The 22,530-nt window shown below is 51.3% G+C and overlaps 2 protein-coding genes across 3 annotated transcripts; both read left to right on the top strand.

Moving 5' to 3' along the window:
• The first annotated feature begins 1,436 nt into the window (after positions 1-1,436).
• SSTR3 (somatostatin receptor 3) lies at positions 1,437-3,257 on the top strand. Its single transcript, XM_041481553.1, has one exon. It carries the CDS (start codon positions 1,862-1,864, stop codon positions 3,065-3,067), a length of 1,206 nt encoding a protein of 401 aa, XP_041337487.1. The 5' UTR covers positions 1,437-1,861; the 3' UTR covers positions 3,068-3,257.
• Positions 3,258-11,274: 8,017 nt separating this feature from the next.
• C1QTNF6 (C1q and TNF related 6) lies at positions 11,275-18,317 on the top strand. 2 transcript variants are annotated; one of them, XM_041481568.1, is made up of 3 exons: positions 11,275-11,364; positions 15,614-15,851; positions 17,445-18,317. In XM_041481568.1, exons 1-3 carry the CDS (start codon positions 11,275-11,277, stop codon positions 17,990-17,992), a joined length of 876 nt encoding a protein of 291 aa, XP_041337502.1. In that variant the 3' UTR covers positions 17,993-18,317. The 2 variants fall into 2 exon arrangements, with proteins under 2 accessions (XP_041337502.1, XP_041337503.1); XM_041481569.1 differs by lacking the exon at positions 11,275-11,364 and adding an exon at positions 11,668-11,787.
• Positions 18,318-22,530: the final 4,213 nt, after the last annotated feature.

Raw genomic sequence — 22,530 nt, 5'->3', positions numbered from 1 at the left:
AAAAATATCAGAGGAAACATCCTTGAACTCAGAGTTTCAAATCACTCCCTATTCAGCTTATTCATTGCAGCCACTCATGATGTGTGGGACAACCCAGTGCTGCAGAACCCCGTGGGATGGGCTTCTGTCAGGACAGTGTGTCACAGCCCAAGGCACCTGAAAATTTAAAAAATCTAAACAATCCCAGTCCTTGAAAGCTCAAATGCTCTAAAGCAGGAAACATTCATATAATAGCCTGTAGAAATGGCCTTAAGACATAGCTGCTCAACTGTGGTTTTATGGGACCTCTCAGATGAGGTTCCTTCAGTGTAAAATTTAATACATCTGTGGAGTCTGATGGGTTTGCCTGTCTGATATCCAAGGAATCCATCTAAAGCTCAGGTCTCCCCTAGGGTTTTCAGAACTTGGAATGGCACCCACAAAATAAACAAACAAACAAATAACAAAACCCCAACCAATAAAAAACCCCCAAGCACTGTAATAATAGATATTTGTTAAGAAAGCTGTGCTGCTACAGAAAATCACATCTGCAAGAAAAGTCTTTGGAGCATCTCTGGCCTCCTGAAAGTAGTTAAGTTTGGGAGTCCTTTCCTTTGACATCCCCGGTTTTAATTTCAATAGAAAAGGAGCTTCAGAGCCCTAAGATTTGTTGAGGTGTGAAAAGGTGAGCCTGAGGGTTCCCATTCACTTCCACCAAGTCGTCTGCTCTTCCAAGGACCTAATTCAGGGGGATAACCCTGTCAGTCCACACCTCCAGAAAATTTTTCCAGAGCTGGAGTAATCCTGAAAGAATCACAATCTCCTTTGCATTAGGTTTCCAGGGTGTCTCTGGTCCACAGCATGTGCTGGGCTCTGTATTTCACATATGGAGCCCTGACAAAAGGCACATCCATTCTCTCCCTGCAGCTCCTCTTCAGTGTCAGCAGCGAGCTGGTGGTGAATGGAGAGCTTGTTTGCTCAAGGCTGTCACTGAGTGAGCCGAGTGCTGTTTCCATGCCAAACCCTCGTGGAGCAGTCAGGCTCCTCTGCTTAGGAAGGCTGGGACACCGCTTTGGTGTTGCAAACAGGTGGGGCAGGCAAAGCCTCTGCCATTAGATGTGTGTTGCAGCATGCAGAAGGAGAGGGAGAGAATGGCAGGAAGAACAGGAGAAAAAGAGACAAGAGGGATCTGGACTGATTGCTCTTGGTGTACCCAAAATTATCTCTCCTTTACTCTCAAAGTGGCAAAACACAAACCAGCTGCCCTTCAGCTCAGGTGCTGAGCTAAGCCTCTCTGCTTGGATTGAAAGTGCTTTTCCTTCTCCTGTGGGGCTAACAATAACCTGACCAGTCCAAAAAGAGCTTCAGCAAGCAGAAGAATAAATACTCAGAGAATGGGAAAGTCAGAGTTGGAAAGGCACTTTGTCACTGGATACTTTTCCCTCTTTTGCTTTTAAAGCACCTGCCACTTATAAATGAGGACCAGGCCCCTGGTGACTATGTCCTCAGTATTGGATCCATTAGCAGAAAATGAAAACTTTCCCTGTCCTTGTGCTAGTCTGTTGTTCTTTCCCCAGAGGATCTTTCGCTAGAGGAGAGGCCCACATTGAGCCCTGTTTGTCCCTCCATGTCCGCTGTGCCTTGCAGGACTAGATGGGTTTGATATTGTCCTAGATTTTCCAGCATCTGCTAGCATCCACAAACTCCCCTTGATTTCCCATGCCTGCCCATACCTAACACACAGTTAACGTGATGATTTTACCTGTGGCTTGTTCAGCTGTCATATCCCCAGTATCAATGGTTTTTTTCTCTTCCCTTCAGCTCCAGATTGCTAACTGATCCTGCAAGGACACTGCCCCCTGCCCTCTTCCCTGCCTCTGCTATGGACACTTCTGCTTTTAGCCTCCCCACGCCGGTAGTGTTGGAGGAAGGGAATGCCTCCAGTAGCTGGGCAGGCTTCACTATCCCCAACAGCTCCTCCACTGTCAGCCCTGGTATAGTTGTCAGTGGTGTCCTCATCCCCGTGGTCTACCTCATTGTCTGTGTGGTGGGGTTGGCTGGGAATTCCCTGGTCATTTATGTGGTCCTGCGGCACTCTGTGAGCGAGTCAGTGACCAACGTGTACATCTTGAACCTGGCCCTGGCTGATGAGCTCTTCATGCTGGGCCTGCCCTTCCTGGCTGCACAAAATGCCCTGTCCTACTGGCCATTTGGTTCTTTCATGTGCCGCCTGGTGATGGCTGTGGATGCCATCAACCAGTTCACCAGCATCTTCTGCCTGACGGTGATGAGTGTTGACCGCTACCTGGCTGTGGTGCACCCCGGGAAGTCCTCCAAATGGAGGACAGCACGGGTGGCCAAGGCCGTGAGTGTGACCGTGTGGGTGCTGTCTTCCATAGTGGTGCTGCCCGTGGTTGTCTTCTCAGATGTCCCTTTAGGGATGAGTACATGCCACATCCAGTGGCCAGAGCCTGCCTCGGTGTGGAGAGCTGGCTTCATCGTCTACACTGCTACCCTGGGCTTCTTTGGACCACTGCTGGTGATTTGTCTCTGCTATCTCCTGATTGTTGTGAAGGTTCGCTCCTCTGGCCGGCGGGTGAGGGCTCTGTCCTCCAAGCACAAGCTTTCAGAGCGCAGAGTGACCCGCATGGTGGTGACTGTGGTGGCTGTCTTTGTCCTTTGCTGGCTTCCCTTCTACGTCCTCAACATAATCAATGTTGTCTGCCCGCTGCCAGAGGAGCCATCCCTCTTTGGAGTCTACTTCCTTGTGGTGGTGCTGCCGTACGCCAACAGCTGCGCCAATCCCATCATCTACGGCTTCCTCTCCTACCGCTTCAAGCAGGGCTTCCGCAGGGCCATCTTCAGGCCGTCCCGCCGAGTCCAGAGCCAGGAGGTGCCAGCGTGCCCCCCGGAGAAGATTGATGACGAAAGGGAAGAGGGTGAGATCAGCAAGATCACCAGGAATGGAAATGACAGGCAGGAGCGCTCTCTAAGCAGTGGAGAAGGAAAAAGCAATGAGCAAAAACCACTCCCTGAGGAGCCTGTGGGATGCGAAAAGAGCAACAAGTTGCATGTCAGTTGTTTATGAGGAAAGGGGTGGTGCAGGGGAAAGAGACATCGGGACTTGGGATCCCCTTCACCTTCTCTGCTTTCAAAGGCAATGGGAGATGATACAAGGGAATAATAAAGTCCAAGAGTAGGCTTAAAAATGAATAGGGCACCATGATCTTGTGGAATAATCAAGGCATTGTTCTTGGCTTTGGAAGAGACACCTGAGATTTGTGTGGTACCAGTGTTACCAGAAATTGGTAAAAAAATAAAACCTCCTTAACACTAATGTAGCATTAAGAAGCAGGCATTCTTTATTTGGCTGGATGCATGAGGGGATATCTCCTTCAAAATATCATGCATGCTGAGTACCGAAAAAGCTCCCATTTATGTACTGTATTTTACATACATGCTCATTGATTTTCCCAGTATAAACATACATATAATATTAATTTCCCCAAAACCATTGATGTATTTTCCCTCTCCTTTACACATGTGTTCTTCTGTCCTGGGGGTCTCTTGGTGGTCCCTTGTGGTTGGTGACCCCAACCACATAAGTCATACCTGACTGCCTGGTGAACTGGTGAAAGTTGGCACAACTGGGCTGGTTACTTTCGAGTTTTTCTTCCTACAGAATAAACATTGTGCAGTGCCATAGGCCGGTGGCTTTTGAAGAATAAGCATCGTATTTTTCATCTGGCAACACCAGGTAAAGAACAGACTGCATTTAGGGACAGCTGAAGAGGTGATGGGCACTGAGAGTACAGAGAAGCAAGGTCAGACCTAGAGCGATGATCTGCCCTTAGATGATCCAGCTTTGGAGGGCAGAGGCTGCCATCTCATGGTGGCACCTCGAGGAAGTCCCCAGATGGCATATACCACATGTAGGCAAGCCAGTGCCTTGACTTATAAACATGAGAAGTGGTCTACCTTAAAAGATGAACAGGAAGGAGAAATGTCTGCAGCAAAGACATACCAGCCAGCTGCATGCAAGGCTGGCCCCTCTCTAGTTCTTCAAAAAGGCTTGGGGACAGATTTCCTGCCTGTGCTGGTCATGGCTGGAGACCACTGACTGCTCAAAACCTCCTCTTTCTTTTCAGAGCTCTTATGGATTCTGGGCAGGATGACAAAACTTACCCAGGAGAAAAAAATTGGAACATTTCTTTCCTGCACCTCGCATTCCTCAGGGTTCTCCTGGTGCCTCTGCACCCTGGTGGGAGGAGTAACAAGTGTAGAGAAGAAGACAATGAGACGAGTTGGAGGCAGCATTTCTTTTTTTCTCTTCTCCTTAAGCTTTACTATAAATAAAGAAAAAGCCTTTGGACTTAGAAGGCCAGGTGGGCAAAACCATTCTATGTGTTTAGGGGAGGGGATGATATAGATTTGGCTCTCCTGAGAATACACAATGTCTCTGAGTTGAGTCGGTCTCTGTATGGAGTCATGTTTGGCTGATACAGAAGGTGAAGGCAGCTCTCAGTACAGGATGGGGGCAGGAAGCAGACAGAGGTCAGGGGATCTCCAGTGTGTGAGAGCTGTGGTTGTAAAGAGTCTGGGCAATACTAGGAACCAATTTATCCTGTAGGAAGTGGTAGAGTATTTGGCCCAGAATGGTGAGCAAATGATGTGTCTGCATGTGCACAAAGGTAGTTGTAGGCAAAACTTTGTTCCCTGGACTGTACATGTATGGGGATGACTGAAGAGGATCGGTGACCGAGGCTGGTGGGAGGCTGGTGCCAGTCTTGGGCACTGATGCTCATTGCTGGGGGGTGCACATGTGTGCAGGGGTACCTAAGGGGGTGTGCATGTGTGTAAGTGTACTAACACAGAAGAGGGAGTGTGTTTATGTAATTGCAGGATGTTTAAGTGCAGGTGTGAGTGCTTGGATAAGAGTTGGAGAGCAAAGTGTGCTGCTGTGCAGTTGGATGAGTGCTTGCTCCTGCACCCTGGTTGTTGGAAGGAAGTTGTGGATGGGCCCATTGAGTGTGCAGGCTAGAGGAGCAGCACTGTACAAGGGTGTGTGGGATGAAGATCTCCCTCTCTACTTTGGCTTCATTCCTGCAGCTCTGCTAAAATGACTGTCCCCACACTTTTAACTTCTCTGTGAATGCTATTGCTAAGTTACAGCCACTGAAATGACCCTCATACCACAGCCCTTTGCGCAGTTTTCTCTACAAACAGTTTTGAGAAATGGGAAGGAGGGACCCACCAGAAGGAAACATGCCTCCTGAGGTTAGAAGATGTTGCAGGAGGTGACTTGTGAGGGTCAATTATGGGAGCTGGCTGGGTAATGGAAAGATGTCTCACGGGTCACTTGAGAAAAGGTAAGAGAAGGGAGGGGGTGGCTTGGGGTTGGATGTGCTGGGACAGAAGCCAAAAGTCCTGGACTGGGAAGCAGGACAAGCTGCAGCAGCTAAGGATCACGGGAACAGAACCACTTTATGAGGAAGCAAGAGTCAAGGTCACACAAAGGTCATGGAGAAGACAAGACGGCCTGGCAGGCCTCAGAACTGCGGTGCAGGACACCCGAATTTGGAAAAGGACTGTCACAGGGTGTCAGGTGAACAGACATCTCCTAGCCAGGTTAGAGAGCAGAGGAAGGGTAGGCAGGGACTGCAGACACAACCAACCAAAACACATTCAGCTGTGCTCTCAGCCACTGGTACTGCCATCACCGCCACGACAAAGATTGTCCCCCTGAAATCCTACATCCTCATGTTTCCTCTTTAAGTGTCTCTTCCTGAGACACTGGTGCCAAGCTGTCCATGCCTGGAGGCTCAGCCTCGGGAGCTGAGCTGCCAGCCAGACCACTCAGGAGCTGCTCAGCTGCCCTTACAGCGCTTCCCTGAGCAAGGGCAGTCAGACACCCAGGAGTGCAGGCTCAGCTCATGGGGAAAGGAAAGAGCTTGGTAGCCAGTTTCTATCTTCTGCTATGTCTTTACATCTTTTTTTCCTTCAGTCAAGGCATCAGCTTCCCACACTGTGGGCCCCAGTCAGAAAAGCAGCCAAACTATTCATGGGCATGGGATAAAGTTTGTTGGACTAAAAAAAGCCTCTATTTTAGTTTCTTAGGGAGCTCCCGCAACAACCACTCGATGAAACACAACCAAGAAATCCTGGCAGAATAAGGATGGACTGCCTCTATAAGGGCCAACAACTGGTGGAAAGATTAAAAGGGCTGGCTACCAAATGGTCAGATAGATGGACAACACAGCACTTCAGACTCCGGTCTGTGTTGCTCCTCTTGCTGAGGAGAGCAGAGCCAGGTGAATGCTGGACTCACCGGGCAGAGCAATCCCTGCAGGACAGAGCAGAGATTGTAATATCTGAGGAGCTTGTAGCACTGCTCGTGGTTGATGAGCAGGCACTGAAGAAGGCAGGTGACTGTGATCAAGGACCTTGCAGGAAGCAGCTCAGGACGATGGGGGGCAGATAGAGGATGGGTTTCCTTATCCATGGAGTGGCAATCCAGCTGCCATGGGGAGATGAGGGGAGTTCCACAGCTGTCAACACACTTAACAGAGACAGTCTCCTTCACCACCAAACTGAGCTGAGACTTCATTTCACAACGCCTTTGCAGCTCCATCTGCTGCAAATCACCATTCAAGAAACTCCTTCGACTGGTTGGCTTCTTAAAATACCAACATTCCTTAAGAGCCCAAGCACTGCAAAGCCAGCACCAAGCAAGTGTGCCAAGGAGACATCATTTTGACACATGGAATCTGAGCTCCCACCAAGGCAGCTCTGCAGGGCAGCCTGCTGGGGCAAACAAAATGTGTTCCAGAGGGATCTGCCAAAAAAAAAAAAAAAAAAAAAAAAAAAAAATTGAGACCTTTACATTAAATAGGGGTTTAAAAGAAAAGAGACACAAGCATCACATTTTTCTGTCTTGTGTTTTCTTCACCCCCCTAGGCTGTATCCTGTTTTGCAGTGACAAATTGGGGAAATAAAAAATGAAGATGAACAGAAAATAAGACTGGGGGAGGGGAAGGAAAAGGTATTGCTTGTCCAAAATTCATGAGAAGAAAACAAATGCCACAAAATTCTTCAAACTATCACCACTGATTTAAAGGCTGGTTTTCATAGGAACAGGCATTTGGAATGATGATCAGAAGGCCACTGCCTCCTGACCCCTGCTCTTTCCTCAGCACTATCTCCCTGTTGGTGAATCCCCAGAGTTGTCTGTGGTAATGGCATTAATCTGACTGCCCTTGTGATCCCTCTCCTTAACAATGCTGTGGTCAACTCTGGGCAACCCAGAGGCCATGGGGACCATGTGCAGTGGCTAAATGAAAGTCTGGATGTGTTCAGGGGGGATTTGCTCCAGTCAGCTATGGAAAAGAGCTTTTCTATTCTGGGTGCAGAGACACAGAGATAAGGGCTCCATCAAGCCCCGTGCTGCACAAAAGGTTTCATTCTTGTCACGTAGTGATCAGAGCTGCAAGACTAGAAAGGGCTGCAATGATTTCAGCAGCATTGTGCAATCCTCTTCCCAGCAAATGTGTGATTACAGATGGGGTGATAGAGATACGGGGAACCCATTCTGTCACAGAGTTTGTGCACACACGTCAGAGGGAACAAGGGCAGACAGAGAGGCATTTGTGTGTGCTGTGCATGCATGCATGCAAATGGGTGTTTATTGCATGACTGCATGTGTGTGTGCATGTGTGTGTGTGGATGTGGATGTGTATAAACACACAGACATATTCATGCCATGCACAGATCCAAGCACATAATTGTGTGTGCATGAGACCTTACGGGGCCACCCACACAGGTGCCCACGCACCCAGACCTGTGTGTACCGCTCAGCCTAAGCATGAATGCCAAGAGCATGGCACATCCACCTTAATGCACACAGGCTCAGGCTGGGAGAGGGCAGCTGCACCTTGCCAAGGGCCCTGCACACACCCACACACACACACACACACCCACACACACAAACACACTGGTCTGGAGCAGCTGCTGACCCACTCAGTGTGACCTTTCTGCCCTGCAGTGGATCTTCGGGAGGAAAACTGGAAGGGTGGTGAATTGTGATGGCAGAGGAGCTCCAGTGTGGAGAGCCGAGGGTGTGTTTCCAGGCTGTTACCAACACAGCCCACGCATAATGTCATTTGAAGCTGTTGTTAGGGAGCCGCTGTATTTGTCATCAGCAGGGAATCACAGCAGCTCAGATCAGGCAACAGCAAAACTGTCCAGGCCATGTTCTGCTTTCTGCTGTTGTACAGGGCTGTGGAACAAGGGGGTGTGTGGAGGGGGCAGGAAGCACTGTTGTAATGGAGTAGTCTCTAGAGAAAAGACAAGGGGAATACAAAAAGGGGAAACACCTTTAAAAAGAAGATGCTCTGAGGATCCGACAGAGAATTGAAATGCTTTATCTGCTCGAACGAGTGGAAAATATGCAAATATTTGCTCATGAAAAATTGCTGTTCTTTGCCTTCCCAAGCATAAACTATGCGAACGCCACACACCACGCAGCCGGCTCACGCAGATCTCACACTCAGCACGTCATGCACACACGGACACACGCGCATACCCAGTGCGTCAATGCAGCCGGCCAAGGACACGTGCCTGGGCTGCAGCACAGCAGCCTTCTCTCCATGACAAACAGGGCCGCGGGGCACGGGAATACGGATGCCTCGGCTGGCAAACGGTGCCCGGGGAGGCAGTGCCCCGCCGCGGCTCCCCGCGGTGCTCTGGAGCCGGAGCGGCTGCGGAGCTGCGGGCGGAAGGGACGCGAGAGCCCATCCCGGCGCTGCCCTGCCCTCGGGAACACGGGACACCTGCAGGGACACGCAGCGGGGCGGGAGGGGCAGCGCGGGGGTGGCGCCGAGCGGCGCGGGGGATGCGGGGCGGGGATGCGGGGGACGCGGGGATGCGGAGATGCGGGGGACGCGGGGATGCGGGGGACGCGGGGATGCGGGGCGGGGTCGCGGGGAAGAGGGGGACGCGGGGATGCGGGCGCTGCGCGGCGCGTCCTGCAGAGGGGGATCGGACACCGGCCGCCAGCGGCCAGCCGGGGATCGCGGCCGCGCTCCTGCCCTTCTCACCGGGCTCCTGCCCTTCTCACCGCGCTCCTGCCCTTCTCACTGTGCTGCCCAGTGGCACTGGAGCCTCTCCGTGCTAACCCCACGCGTGTCAGACATCCAGAGGGACCTGTGCAGGCATGAGAGGTGCGCATCGCAGCACAGAGAGATGCTTGTGTCCTGGGCTGCATCAAAAGAAACGTGGCCAGCAGGTCGAGGGAGGTGATCCTGCCCCTCTACTCCTCTCTGGTGAGACTCCATCTGGAGTGCTGCATCTAGGTCTGGGACCCCCAATATATGAAGGACATGGACCTGTTGGAGCACATCCAAGATGACAATGATGAAGATAATCAGAGGGCTGGAGCATCTGTCCTATGAAGACAAGTTGAGGGAATTGGGGTTGTTAGCCTGGAGAAGAGAAGGCTCCATGAAGATTGTGTAGTCCGTTCCAGTACCTAACAGGAGACTACAGGGACTTTTCACAAGGGCATGTAGTGATAGGACAAAGGGGGATGGCTTTAAAATGAAGGAAGTCAGGGTTAGATTAGATATGAGGGAGAAATTGTTCACTGTGAGGGTGGTGAGGCACTGGCACAGGTTGCCCAAAGACACTGTGGCTGCCCCACCCCTGGCAGTATTCAAGGCCAGACTTTGAGCAAGCTGATCTACTGGAACGTGTCCCTCCCTGCCCATGGCAGGGGGCTTGTAATTAGATTATCTTGAAGGTCTTTTCCAACCCAAACCACCCTGTCATTCTATAATTCTGTCATGTCATGTCTGGTTCCCATAGTGGAAAGCACCCCTCACAGATCCAAGAGTTTGTGAGCTCTTAAACCCCAGCTTCCTTGCCCATCTGCCTGTCCACTCATGCCCCACCACCCCATCCCCCCTCCACAAAGTTTTTGCTTCTTTGGTGAGAAAGCTCATGCGTGTCTCTGAAGAAAGTTTTCTCACCCCAACAGCTGTGCACCTTTCTCAGCACTCCTTGTGAGAGCTGATATGCCCTGAGTAGTGATCTACTGTTGATAAGTGATACGGGCAGGTCTAGGAGGGGGCGTAGGAGAGGGTGGCAAAGGAGTAACATTTTCTGGGTCTACACAAGAATGGATGGGAGGAGGGGGCCTTCAGGTGCATGCAGATTCAGAGAAACAGAAGGCAGCAGGCTTGCCTGAAGGTTATTTTTAAGAACTTGTTCAGACTACTGTGTCACCTGCTATGTCCCACCCAGCCAAGCTGCTGGATCTAGATGTTCACAAGGCAGCAAACTCTTCCTGGTTGCAGTAGGGATAGTCCTTGCAGTCATATGCCAGAGCTTGGGGTGGATACCAGCACAGTTCTTTGGTCTCACAGGCAGAGTCACAAGGCGAGGGGAAGAGGTGGGACACTCAAGTTGGAAAAGCTGCTGATGGGGAGAGGGGCAGCCTGGGCGATGCTGTGAGGCATCTCCAGCTGATGCAGCCTGTGAGCTACTGTCAGGTTCCCTCCCTGCTCAGCTGTGTCACACAAGGACTGGCTGTGGGAGCACTGGGAAGTAGAAGACAAGCTCACACTTTCATGCTCAGTATTGGAGGCTGCCAGGTCTAGCAACAGCTTTGCTCAAGCAATGAGTGCAGGTGAACGGCTCTTCCAGCTGCTCCTCAGCCACGTGGCATTTCAGCAATGCACAGAAAAAAAAAAGAAAAAAAAAAAAAGCAGAGTCTTTGCCAGGCCTTGATCTCTGTGTGAGACAGGCCAGGCCGCCAAGCAGCACACAGCAGAAATCCCTGCTGGCAGAAGTGCCTTCAAACTCAGCAGCAGCCTGCATAAAGCCAGGGAACGTGTCATTTCTGCTTGGTCCAGGCCCCGCACGGGCAGAAGTCTAAAGAGAAATGTAGCCATGCAGCTGACATCTAATAGGTCTGCCCATCCTTAGAGACATAGAAAGTATTCTGAGCCAGTAATTTTGAACCATGCTGGTGCTCTTGAGTAACAAGGGCTGGCTGTTGCACAAGCCCTGTGCACAGACATGGAGTCCACAGGCTGGAAAAGATTCATGTAATCATAGAATCACAGAATGGTTTGGGCTTGAAAGGACCTTTAAAGGTCATCTATTCTTCCCAGCCTCTTCTGCTGCCTGGCCAGAGATGATCAGCAATCCTGGTACAGCAGAGTGACAGCTGCTGTTACAGGATAATCCGAGGGCACCACAAATTACTGAAACAAAAAACCACATTGCCACCTTTTAATGTCTGAGGTGTACCCCTCCCCATTTACAGGCACTATGGAAGGGCAAGGCAAAGGCACCCAGGAGCAGCCAGACTGTGATGGAGAGGAGGCAAGTGCAGAGCAGTGCTGCTGATCCCTTCCCAGCTCTTGAAACACATGTGAGCTCTCTCTCCAAGGGTAGTAACAGCAGTAGCCAGAAGCCTGAACTTTGCTTCCAGAAGGAATCAGCTGTGTAGCTGAGCAAATTGTGATGCTGTGCAGGGTGGATGGAAGAAGGGAGGGAGGAAAGGAGGGAAGAAGGGAGAGAGGGAGGGAGAGCCAAGCCTGACACAGGCCAGAGGAGGAGGGGAGGCACTCACAAAGGCCTTGGAGGCAGGATGGAAAAGACAGTAATTACATAAGAGCACTTGGCGAGCATCTGGCTGGAGTCAGCTGGGCCCCGCCGGCCCTCCCTCCCGCGCTGCTAACCAGGAGCAGCTGAGGATACAGGATACAGATAACTCCGCGCGGGACCCTGCGGAGGGGAGCGGAGGTAAGAGCTGCTCCGCTTCCCCTCCCGGCTTGCGACGCCCTTGAAGATTAGGGGCAGACGAGTGGGGAGCACGGGGAAGGAAAGGCAGCTGTGGTGGAGGAGAAGCAGTCAGCAAGGGGAAGAGAAGTGGCTCTTCCTCTTGGTGCAAATGATACTCCTTCACTCTGGAGGTTTGGTGAGGGAGGAGCTGCGAAAGGCGAGTGTCTGTGTGTGTGTGTGTGTGCATGCATGTGCAAGAGGGTGGATGGTCCACATGTGCCACAGGGGAGCTGAGCTGTACACAGGGGCTAGAGAGGAGAGAAAGCATCAATTTTCTTCTCCATAGCTGTGGCAGAGGTGGGGAATAGGATGGATGCAGCCACTGAGGTAGAGACAGTCTTTGTCCCCCTACTTTGCCAGTGTTGTGGTGGGTATAGGAAAAGGGAGGAAATGGAGGAGGAAACAGCTGCTTGAGAGCAGGGATTGTTGCAGTATAATCTGGACAGTGCTTGCCTGGGCTGCCTCCAAGGCAAAGTGTGTGATGAGGGAGAGCGAAGATTGTTGGGCACACAAGGTGCCCTGAGGCTTGGACAGCACTTTAAAGCACGGCTGGCACAGGTTTACTGGATAGAATTCTCAAAATCTCCTGTAAATGTAACTGCCCTGGCAAAATATCGCTGGTACACACTGTTCCCTTCAGGGAGCAGGGCAATATTACCCTAGTAAAAGTGTCTTTACTGGCATAAACTTCTGCCCAGCTGGGCAATGCCACCAGAGCACATCTTTGTTAGCTGGCTCCTGGCAGGTCCCCATTCAGCCCAGACGAGACATTAAATCAAAGTCCTGCTTGCTCCCCACTGTGAGCTGTTCTTGCAGTCAGACGAGACACGGGCAAAGGCCCCAGCTGATGAGGTCCCCCACGAAGAACATCTGCTTGGCTGTGAGCAGCTCAGGAGTGCAGATGGAAATGTGGGACGGAAATGAGGACAATGGCCTCCCTGCTACCTGTTTCCCTTGGAAAGGTGGAAGAGGCCAGGCATAAAGCCAAGAACCCCAAGTAGGTAATGTCATGTTTGGAAGTAAGCCAGGCAGGAAAACCTGAGAGAGGCACTGCAGAAGCTTTTTTGGGACAGAGAGGAACTTTGTCTTCTGTATCAGTCTCCAAGTTTTCATGCACCCCAAAAAATTTTCTTGCCTTTAATAGTACTGTCAGCTGCCAAAATTCCCACCAGCAGCAGCCAGGAGTAGACAGCACAACACATCACAAGATCCCTCTTCTGTCAGCTGGTAAGGCTCCATTAGCAAGAAGTATTGCCCTAACCTTTCCCCCCCCCCCCCCCCTCATTTCCCAAAAGGGGAAACTGAGGCACAGGCAAACGTGGATAACTTGTAGTGGATATTATTGCATGTCAGTGCTGGAGCCCAGGGAGGAGCTCATGCACTCAGCAATGCATTTCTCCGTCCTCTTCCTGCCCCAGCAGGAAGGCATGTTCACTCCATGTTCATTGAGCTCCAGGCTGACAGGCAGCCTGAGAATATCTCCAGGCCTCCCAGCCCCCATTCCTCCCTTCCCCCCTCAGCTCACAGTGCATATTTTCCCAGAGTTTTCCGCTTGCTTCTCCAGTGGTTCTGGGGTCCTGCCAAACGCCAGCCACTCTCTGGGAAGCGGGGCCTCCCATTCCTAAACCAAACAAATGGGAGAAGGGAAACAGGGGGAAAAAAGTCCCAGCACACGTAGACACACTCAAAACCTGATTCCCGTCAGAAGCCTTGGAGCCTTCTGCAGCTCCTCTTGGAAACTGCAGGAGGCACAGTGCTGACTGGGCATTTCTGACCCCTGCAGAGCAGAGATATTGTCCCTCCTTCCTTCTGCCTCCCAAAGATCCGTATGTGCACGCACCCCCGCACCCCACACATACCCAGGGTATAAATTCCCAGGTCAGTTTTGGTGCAGGATAAAACCCTCTTATCCTCTTCCCAACAGACTCTGCAGTGTGACAAAAAATCTCCCATCTCTCCCACCCTGCATTCTTCTCCCCTCCAAAATGCCCTTCATTCCAATGTTCTGGTGCATCCACATTGTGCTTACCCCAAAGGCACAAGCTTGTCAGCTTGGCGCCAAGCTGGGGACAATGGTCACAGCCAGGGTTTGTTTCCAGATCCCCAGTTTTGCTGGCAGGCAGCTCCCAGCAGCCAGGCTCTACTTCAGACCAGGCACACCCCTCCCGTCCAAAAGGCTCAGCCTGGGACCTAAACAGGGGACATGACCGGGGGATGACACGTGCGAGAGCACAAGGCTTGGGGCTCTGCCCAGGCAGAGGGGATGACCAGAGAGGGAAAAAACTGATGCCTCTCCCAGTTGGCAGCTGCTTCTGCTAGAAATATCATGCCTGGGGCAAGAGGCCACAGTGATGTGCAGAAAAAACAATGCAGGAGAGAATGAAAGATGAAGTTTGGGGACTACGAGTGGGTCAGGCACAGCTGGGGAGAGAGCCTGGCCAAGCATGGCCCTGGGACAAGGGACTAAGGCAAAGGACTGAGGGCAGAATTCTGAAGCACCCTGCCTGAAGGAAAGCCTGTCTCTTGCACCGATGCACCTTACCTTGTGCATTCTGAGACGCCAAGGGTGGGACAGCCCTGCTGCTGTCCACCCCTTGCACAGGGCACAGTCCGTGCTGCCTTCATTTTTTGCTGGCTGGAAGTGAAAAGGCGGAGAATAAAACCAAACCAACAACGCGTACAAGAAAAAGGCGCTTCCTAGGAAAGAGTTAAAAAGACGCTGAAACCCAAGCCGGTTTAGGATGGAGAGCACCCAAAACCAGGGAGGGAGAAGGAGGGAGAGGAGAGGGGAGGGAGCCGGTCCAAGCCTAGCTTGCGCACCCAGCCAGCGCTGAGCAGTGCCTGTGCCAAGAGCCGGTTTCCTTAAAGCCATGGGCGCGGGGGCCTGCCCTGCAGGCACAGGGGAGCCGGCGAGCAGGGGCTGGGACGCGGAGGGGACAGCCTTTGGTCCCCGGGGTGAGCGGCTGCGCTGCGCCGGGGGGCAGGCAGCGGGACGGGGCGCAGGCTGCCCGAGGGGCTTTCTCAGCTGCTTGGCGTGCCTGTCTTTCGTAAGCATACTTCTCTGCAAGCTGCAGAGCTTCACGTCCTCGGCAGTGAAGCAGCTGCCCTGTGGTCCGCCCAAAGGCTGCCCTGCGGAGCCGGCCGTGCCCTTGGGAAGGTGCTGGGGTTCGCCTGGGAACACACTGGGCACGGGTGGGAGGCACCGAGCCGCCGGGACGGGGGGATTTGGTGGGGGAAAGGAGGGGGCTGAAGTTAAGTTCCCAGCCCACGGGAGAAGAGGCATCTCTGCTGGAGCATGGGGATTTTGGGGTTAGATTCCTATAAAGAATTGATATGCAGTGGTAAGAGGGCTGGAGAACTTTTTTACAGCACTTCCCACAGATTGAGCAGCCTACCAGAGCATGCTTTTGCTGAAGAGCTGCTGAGGTTGGACTCAATGACCCTAGAGGTCTTTTTCAATCTTAATTTATGATTATGTTTCCTTCCTGTCTCCCAGCCTGGGGACTGAATATTCTAGTGGCTTTAATGGTTTGTCTAGTCAGCATCAAGCCTTGTCCCAGGGTCAGCACTGAGTGCCCACTGGCCTGGCAGAAGGGCGTGGGGCATCCTCTTGGGCCAGAGGATTGCAGCCTTGAACAAGCATGTAAGCTCCCTCCACAGGACAATGCCATTTCATCCCACCCCTGGCTCCAGCCACAGAAAGATGTTTTATCATGATCTCTGTTCCATCCCTTATGTCCTCCCTCTTCTTATACCTCACTCTTGGCACTTGCTCGTATCTTCCCAGGTCACCATGGACATAACCTACCTGCGCACATCCCTGACCTTCCTTTTTCTCCCTCTTGTTGTGTTTGGGGCACCTGCTGATGAACCCAACCTCACAGAACCAGGCCCTGGTGCTTGCAAGCGCTGTTGTGACTCACTGGACTCTTCCACAGATACCCCACCAGTCCCTCCCAGCCACCATCACTTTCCCTACCCACTGCCAGAGGTCCGTCCCTATATCAACATCACCATTCTGAAGGGTAAGTCTTTGCCCCGGGACGCTAAGGCCAGCTGAGGGACTGATGGCATTGCAGTGGAGGTCACAGCTGGATTGCTGGCATGCTGGATGTACTAACAGACCACCAGGAGCCATCCTGGAGGATAAGTGACCACACACACTGTGCCCAGGGTTTAGGTGTTTTGTGCTGTGATGCGGAGTAGCCTGGGGGGACAAAAGTCAGTGCTCTCTCTGCTGTGATCTCTGTGTCTCAGGATGCTGCCTGCTGCTAACTCTTCCTCCTTGCTAACACAGGACAGCCTCTTGCCAAGCTGGGAGGACACATTCCTTGTCTCAGACTTACAGAGTCCTGTAGTGCCTGAGGGAAGGAACACTCCTTATCTACTGCAAAATAAGCATGCTTGGAGGGCATTGGCACCCAGGGAGCTTGTGGGGAAACCTTCTCCAGCTCCCTGGGCCATGTGCATTTGGGAGCAGGAGGAGGGCAAAGGGAGGCAGCAGTTATTTGCAAGCTCCTCCAGGTTAAACTTGCAGTGACCCTCAGCTCATTCCACGCTGCAGTGGCTGGCTTGGCTAATGGGAAAGGGTTCCCTATTTTAGATCAGCTCCTCCCTTCAGGACTCCCCTTTTAGCCTTCGCTGTGGGCAAAAGTCTGTTCCCAGCTGGATGCTGCCACACACTTCTTGTAGCTCTGTGGTTTGTCTGGGTTAACTGGGCAGATGCTCTCCCTTCCCTGCCCTGCCTGGAAGTAGCTGCAATCCATCAAAGCCCAGAAGGGCAGATAGAGGCCTAGACTAGAGTGGGGTGTCATAGGAGGACCTTCAATACCATGCAGGGGATGGAGAGGAGGAAAAGAAAAAGATACAGATTTTGAATGCTGTCACTTAAAGCTGGAGGCTGCTCTCAGTCCCATTTCTTCTCTGTATACACAAAGTACATTCTGGTGCTAGTCTCTCTATTGATGCCTGCTCAAGTGTCTGATGGGCAGTGCACACAGTCCATGTTAGAACTGCATATTAGTTATACAAGATGCTCAAAGCATGCCAGTATTGTGAAAGCACCATCCCTCTAAGTTGCAGTGCTCCATCTACCCAGTCAAGCTTGGATCTTTTCCCTCTGGCCCACCCTATTGTCCCTCCCTAACCATATTCCCGCACAGGTGTTAGCAGTTCCTCCCCTTCTCCAGCCTACAGCAAGACCAGTGTGCATCCTCTGTGGATAACTGGGTCATAGGAGAGGTGTGTGAGAGGGCAAGGCTGTGCTGGAGGTAAAGGAGTGTGGGGGAGGAAGAAGAGGTCAAGAGCCCCAGTGGTACTTCGGACTGCTGGGCTTCCTCTGAGGCTGAAGTCTCCCAAGGAGATGTCCTGGTGCCTCCAGCAGAGTCACATCTTTTGGTGAGCAGGGGATTCATCGGGGAGGAGACTCCAGTCACTCCCAGAGTTCTGCTAGCTCCTTTCCCTTGAAGACTAGTGGTACTGTCACCCTCAGAAGTGTTCCTTCTTCTGGCATTGCCCCATTCTAGTGCAATCCTCTGTCTCCTCATTGGTCTTTCTCACCACCACTTCCACATCTTCTGGTATCACACAGGAGTCGTGTCCTCTGCTTCCTCCTGTAGGAGAGAAAGGAGACCGGGGAGAGCCTGGGATGCCAGGGAAATGGGGCAAAGAAGGACCACGAGGCGAGCGGGGTGCCCAGGGCCAGAAAGGCAGTAAAGGACAGATGGGCACAGCAGGAGACCCCTGCAAGCATCAGTACGCTGCATTCTCCGTCGGTCGCAAGAAAGCGCTGCACAGCAGCGAGGGCTTCCAGGTCTTGATCTTTGACACCGTCTTCGTCAACCTCTACAGCCACTTCGACATGTTCAATGGCAAGTTCTACTGCTCAGTGGGTGGACTTTACTATTTCAGCCTCAATGTCCACACCTGGAACTTCAAGGAGACCTACATGCACATCATGCACAACGAAGAAGAAGCAGTCATCCTGTATGCCCAACCCAGTGACCGCAGCATCATGCAGAGCCAGAGCCTCATGCTGGAGCTGCAGGAAAATGATGAGATCTGGGTGAGGCTCTACAAGCGGGAGAGGGAGAATGCCATTTACAGTGATGATGTTGATGTGTACATCACCTTCAGCGGGTATTTGGTCAAGCCCAGTATTGAATAACTCCTCGTCCTTAGGGCCTCTTAGGCCTTTTCCTTATTCCTCTCCCTCTCTGTCTCTCTCTCTGTCTCTGTCTCTCCCTCTCTCTCTCTCTTTACTGCCCGTAACCACTGCAATTCACTTGGAAATGGGCCTGTCAAATCTCAGGCACCAAGTGTGAAACTTGCCACACTGGCTCCCACCTCACGCTCTCCTGTAGCCAGACCTGTATCTGTCCACTTTACATCATGGCACCACCTCTTGCCCCTCACCTCATAACCCCAACTTAGGTTATTGGCTTCTTCTCGATCTGCCAGCAAGCTGGCATTTAGGGCTCTAGAGCAAGAGGAAAGCCAAAATGCTGCTCCTGGGCCTGTGTCCCTCCTTGGGGCTTCATACACGAAGGACTCCTGTGGAAAGGGCTGCAAAGTCCCCACTGCTGAGGTACATCCTGGCTCCTCTCCATCCCAACTAGACAAACCAGTTTTGCAGCCTGAAACAAGGTCTTGATGTCACCTCTGATATCTGTAGTCTGGAGAGCAGACTGGGGTCTGATGGTCTCCTGTAGCACAGGGAAGATGTAGGAGCACGGGGAGAGGAGATTGTCTTTCCGAAAAGGGAACTGTTGGCCTTCTAAACTGGCTTTCCATAGGCACTCTTCTGTTCACAGAGTCCAGGCTGGTCGTCAAACCTAGACCTGGTGGGATTGTCCTCCTCTGTGCCAGCTCTAGCTCTTCAAAGAGATGAAGGGCCAGACACCTGGCCAGACCCTCCATGGGTGTCTGCCCATGATTTAGTAGAGGCAACCATTCTGTTCCCACTAGGGATCACCAGTACAGAACTAGAGACAGAGAGAGAAAACCTTGAAAACCCCCTCCCACACCTCCCCTGGAGTGCTACTCAGTCTTGGCTTGTCAGCTATGGGAAGCTAGTCCAGAGAGCGAACCCAAATCTGCTTCCCTTTGGCAGAGGTGCCATTTCATTGTCCTCCTGAAGGCGGTTCTCCCACGCTGGTACAGAAGGATCACTGTTTCAGGGCCTGAGCTCAAGGCTGTGGGGGCAATTGCAGTTCAATCAATTCCAAAGGTGGATAGGCTGCCATGTCTTTGCCTCTGTGATGGAATAGAGATAGAGGTGAGACAACAGCACCTTGCCCAAGGGTTAAAAGCTTCCCTGTCATATGCTCCATGCCCTTTTCTGGCAATCTCATCACAGTAACTGAGGAAAGCATGTGGCTAAAACAAACCCTCGCTCTTTTTGTCAGGTTGGAGATGTCGCAGTGAGAAAGGAATGCCAGTGGTAGGGTTTTCTAGTACTATTTGTATTGGTCTCACACTGCTCCCACTTGCGTCCCTCTGCGGGGGATGCCGACAGTCCTGGGGGAGCAGGTGAGGCTGGCTCAGCACTTTAGGAAACCTACTTCCACATGTTGTGATGCTCCCATAAACAGCAGTGCCAGGACTTGTCTCCTTTTTGAGTCTCAGGGCAGGACAAGCAGGAGAGACACGGGTATTTCTCCTCTGCTCATCACTGGTCATGAAATCTCCGGACTTACCTGGGTTCTGCTGTCTCATTGATGAGCCACGGTCTCTGCCTATAGCACCTGGGACTACCAGGGCTCTCCCAGAAGAAATGTGCATCATTATACAAGATTATGTCTGGTACACACAGCCCGGGATAGCAAAGGAACAGAGACCAAGGCTAAATATTAAAACTGACCTTGAAAAAATTGCAGGGCATTTTCTCTCTTGTCCTGTTTACTTACTCTCTGTGCTTTTCTAAGGAAGCTGTACAGACTGCAGTGAGTTTCAGGAACTTTGCTCTGGATCCTCCCCGCCACTGTCAATGAGGCAATGGGTATGAAAACAAAGCTTCACTAAGGCAAGGCTGATTTTTTCACAGGGAAACGTGATGAAGGCATTGTGGAAACTAAAGGAGACTGTGGGTTTCTTCCTCTCCCATAGCAGGTCAAGTGTGTGGAATTGCTCAGAGGCAGGATTTCAGATAGCAGAGGAAGCAGAAAGCTGGAAGTGATGCTCGGGACCGAATCCCTTTCTCTCATCCTCAACAGGCTGCAAACTCAAATATAGTAATTTACAGTGTATAGTGCCCCATGCCCCCCTGAAGAGAAGCAAGCCTCTCTAACACTGAATATCTCCATAAACAAGCTTCCTTCTTTCTCCTTTCCTAGTTGGTGATTGAATGCTGGTGACGGGTCTCCTGTGCTATCCATGAGCAGCCAGAGGGTGCCTGATGCACATGAGAAAGGAGGGCAGGGGGACCAAAGGGTGTGTTTAACAGGCTTCTGGTGCTAAACAAGATGGCATTCCCTTGGTGCTAAATCAGATTTCAGGAGTATTGGGTGCTTTCTGGAAAGTGTAGTAGGCTGAGTTGTGATGTACTCTGGAATTAATGGTGCTTTATGTAACAAAACCAAACAAACTCCAAGAACTTTTGTGTATATATATTTTTTCAGTGGTATTAAACTTTTTTCCTTGGTTGTTTTGCACTTAAATCTGTTTTTCTCTCCCAAACTATTCCTTCTAGCTCTGGTTATTGCTGAATGATATGATGGAAAAGACACTGGCCTGAAATTGACAGGTACAAAATTTAACTCAGCTCTGAAACTTCCCTGGGTAATCCTTGGCAACCTTGTGTCTGCTTCCTTTGCAAAGAACCATTATCTTAAAATACTAACTGCTTGAACACTTCTAATTATGACAACCCTCTCCCTTTTGCTGGAAAAGCTTTCAGCAAATTCAAAAAAGGATTCTTTGGAGATTACAAAAAAACTCCCAGGACAATACAGTGCGTTGTAGGAGCAGGCTTCAAGTACTTGTTTATATGGAAGGCTGGGTTAATGTTGGAGGTCTCTTGAGGGAGATCAGATCCCTTTATCTTATGAATTTTTTTAGCACATTCTTCTATCAAGTACTTGGTAAGCACTGTTTTCCCTATGACATTTCTCTTTTCTCTGCCAAGAGCTGAAGGCCAGGAAGTACAGTGTAGGAGGGATCATAAACTGTTGACTGGACACTTGTGCTTCCTAATATTGGAATGAGTGGGAGTTCCAGAGTTAAGCTGGACATGCATATTTGGAAGATCTGTGTGTGATGAGAAAGGCCTGAGATTCAGGTCAGAGGTGGAAGGACAAGTGGCAATTGCTCATAAAGTTGAGGGAGAAGGGAAGACATGAGCAGGGACTGGAGACTTGTAAGCTTGAGTGAAAGATCTAGAAGGATAGATTCCTAAGGACAGGGAGATGCCTTTTGGAGTCTCAATCCAAGTCAAAGAGGTACATGGAGTTTTGTTTATCATCTTTGGACTGAGGGGACTCCTGCTGAGGTAGAAGGACCGGCAAAAGAACAAAATGAGGTGCCCATATAGGACCTACTGTTTTGAGTTTAATTTGCCTTCACATAGTTTCTCCTGTGGTTTGATGTGTACCAGACGCTTCATTTGGCAACGGGTGGAATACATAATCATACACATCCCTACAGGCCTCTTTGGTCCTGTGACAGGCCCAGAGCAAGGGCTATATATATCCTAGTGAATGCAATACTCTGTCAGGTCAGAGCCCAGGCTTCTTCCCATTTTTTATTTACTTCTGAGGAAGCAGATAAATATGTGTCCTCAGGAAGTGTAGTGGTTGTGTTTATGCATGCTTCTGTTCCTTGAGGTGAGATGCTGTCAGATTGGAAGTGACTTTGTCACACTTACAAAAGGTGAGGAAAGGAGAGAGGGGGGGAGGGAGAGGGGACGGGAAATGTGGAGCCAGATCTTCAAGAAAAGTTTTCTATGATTCAGCCTTTCAGCCTAGCACCTGAAAAGTCTTCTCAGCCAAATCCCTTGGGGCTAAAATGCACGGTGACAGGCAGGACTGTAGCTGGTGCCACCCATCTCACCATGAATGCCTGACCAAGGAGTTGCTGCAGGTGAGGCTCAGCTCAGGCAAGATGGACCCTGCAGTGCTTTGAAGGAACAAGGTCTAGAATGGGTCAGATCAGCCCTGCTGCCCTGCCAGCGAGTGCACCCATGCCCAGAAGGCCATGAGACCATTCATTCATTCATTCATTCGCCCCAGGTCTGTGGTTTTTTCCATGCAATGGAGCTGCCCTGTGCAATGTGATTCAGGGGTTGGTGACAGCCAGTATCTCTCTCCTGGACAAAGCAAGTGCCCTGGGATGTGCAGCTACAGCACTACCCCTGGAGCTGTGCCTATAGTTTCCCCTGAAAGAGTGATCCAAACTCTGCTGCAAAAGGCTCTGTGGACACGTCTGAAGTTAGCTCAAGGCATCTGCCACAGGACTGTGCTGAAAACTGCCTTCCTGCAGTCCCTGGTCTTGCAGGTATGAAAGGAAGGGAGTGGCAGAAAGGACGTGAAGTGCAGGACATGGTGCTGTCCCTGGGAAAGGAAGCACATGCCAGGGACAAGTCAGGAGAGGCTGAGAGCCCTGCAATAGCTCCTTGCCCTGTGATAGCTGTGGGAAAGGGCAAGAGAGAAGCAGGGCAAGAAAAGTATGAAGGAGGCCTTTAACCCTGCAGGTGGGCACAGGTGGATG

Source organism: Pyrgilauda ruficollis, unplaced genomic scaffold, assembly GCF_017590135.1.
Source record: "Pyrgilauda ruficollis isolate IOZ18807 unplaced genomic scaffold, ASM1759013v1 scaffold56, whole genome shotgun sequence".
Classification (NCBI taxonomy): domain Eukaryota; kingdom Metazoa; phylum Chordata; class Aves; order Passeriformes; family Passeridae; genus Pyrgilauda; species Pyrgilauda ruficollis.
Note: the sequence above shows the minus strand (reverse complement) of the source record. Positions and strands in the feature narration are given on the sequence as shown.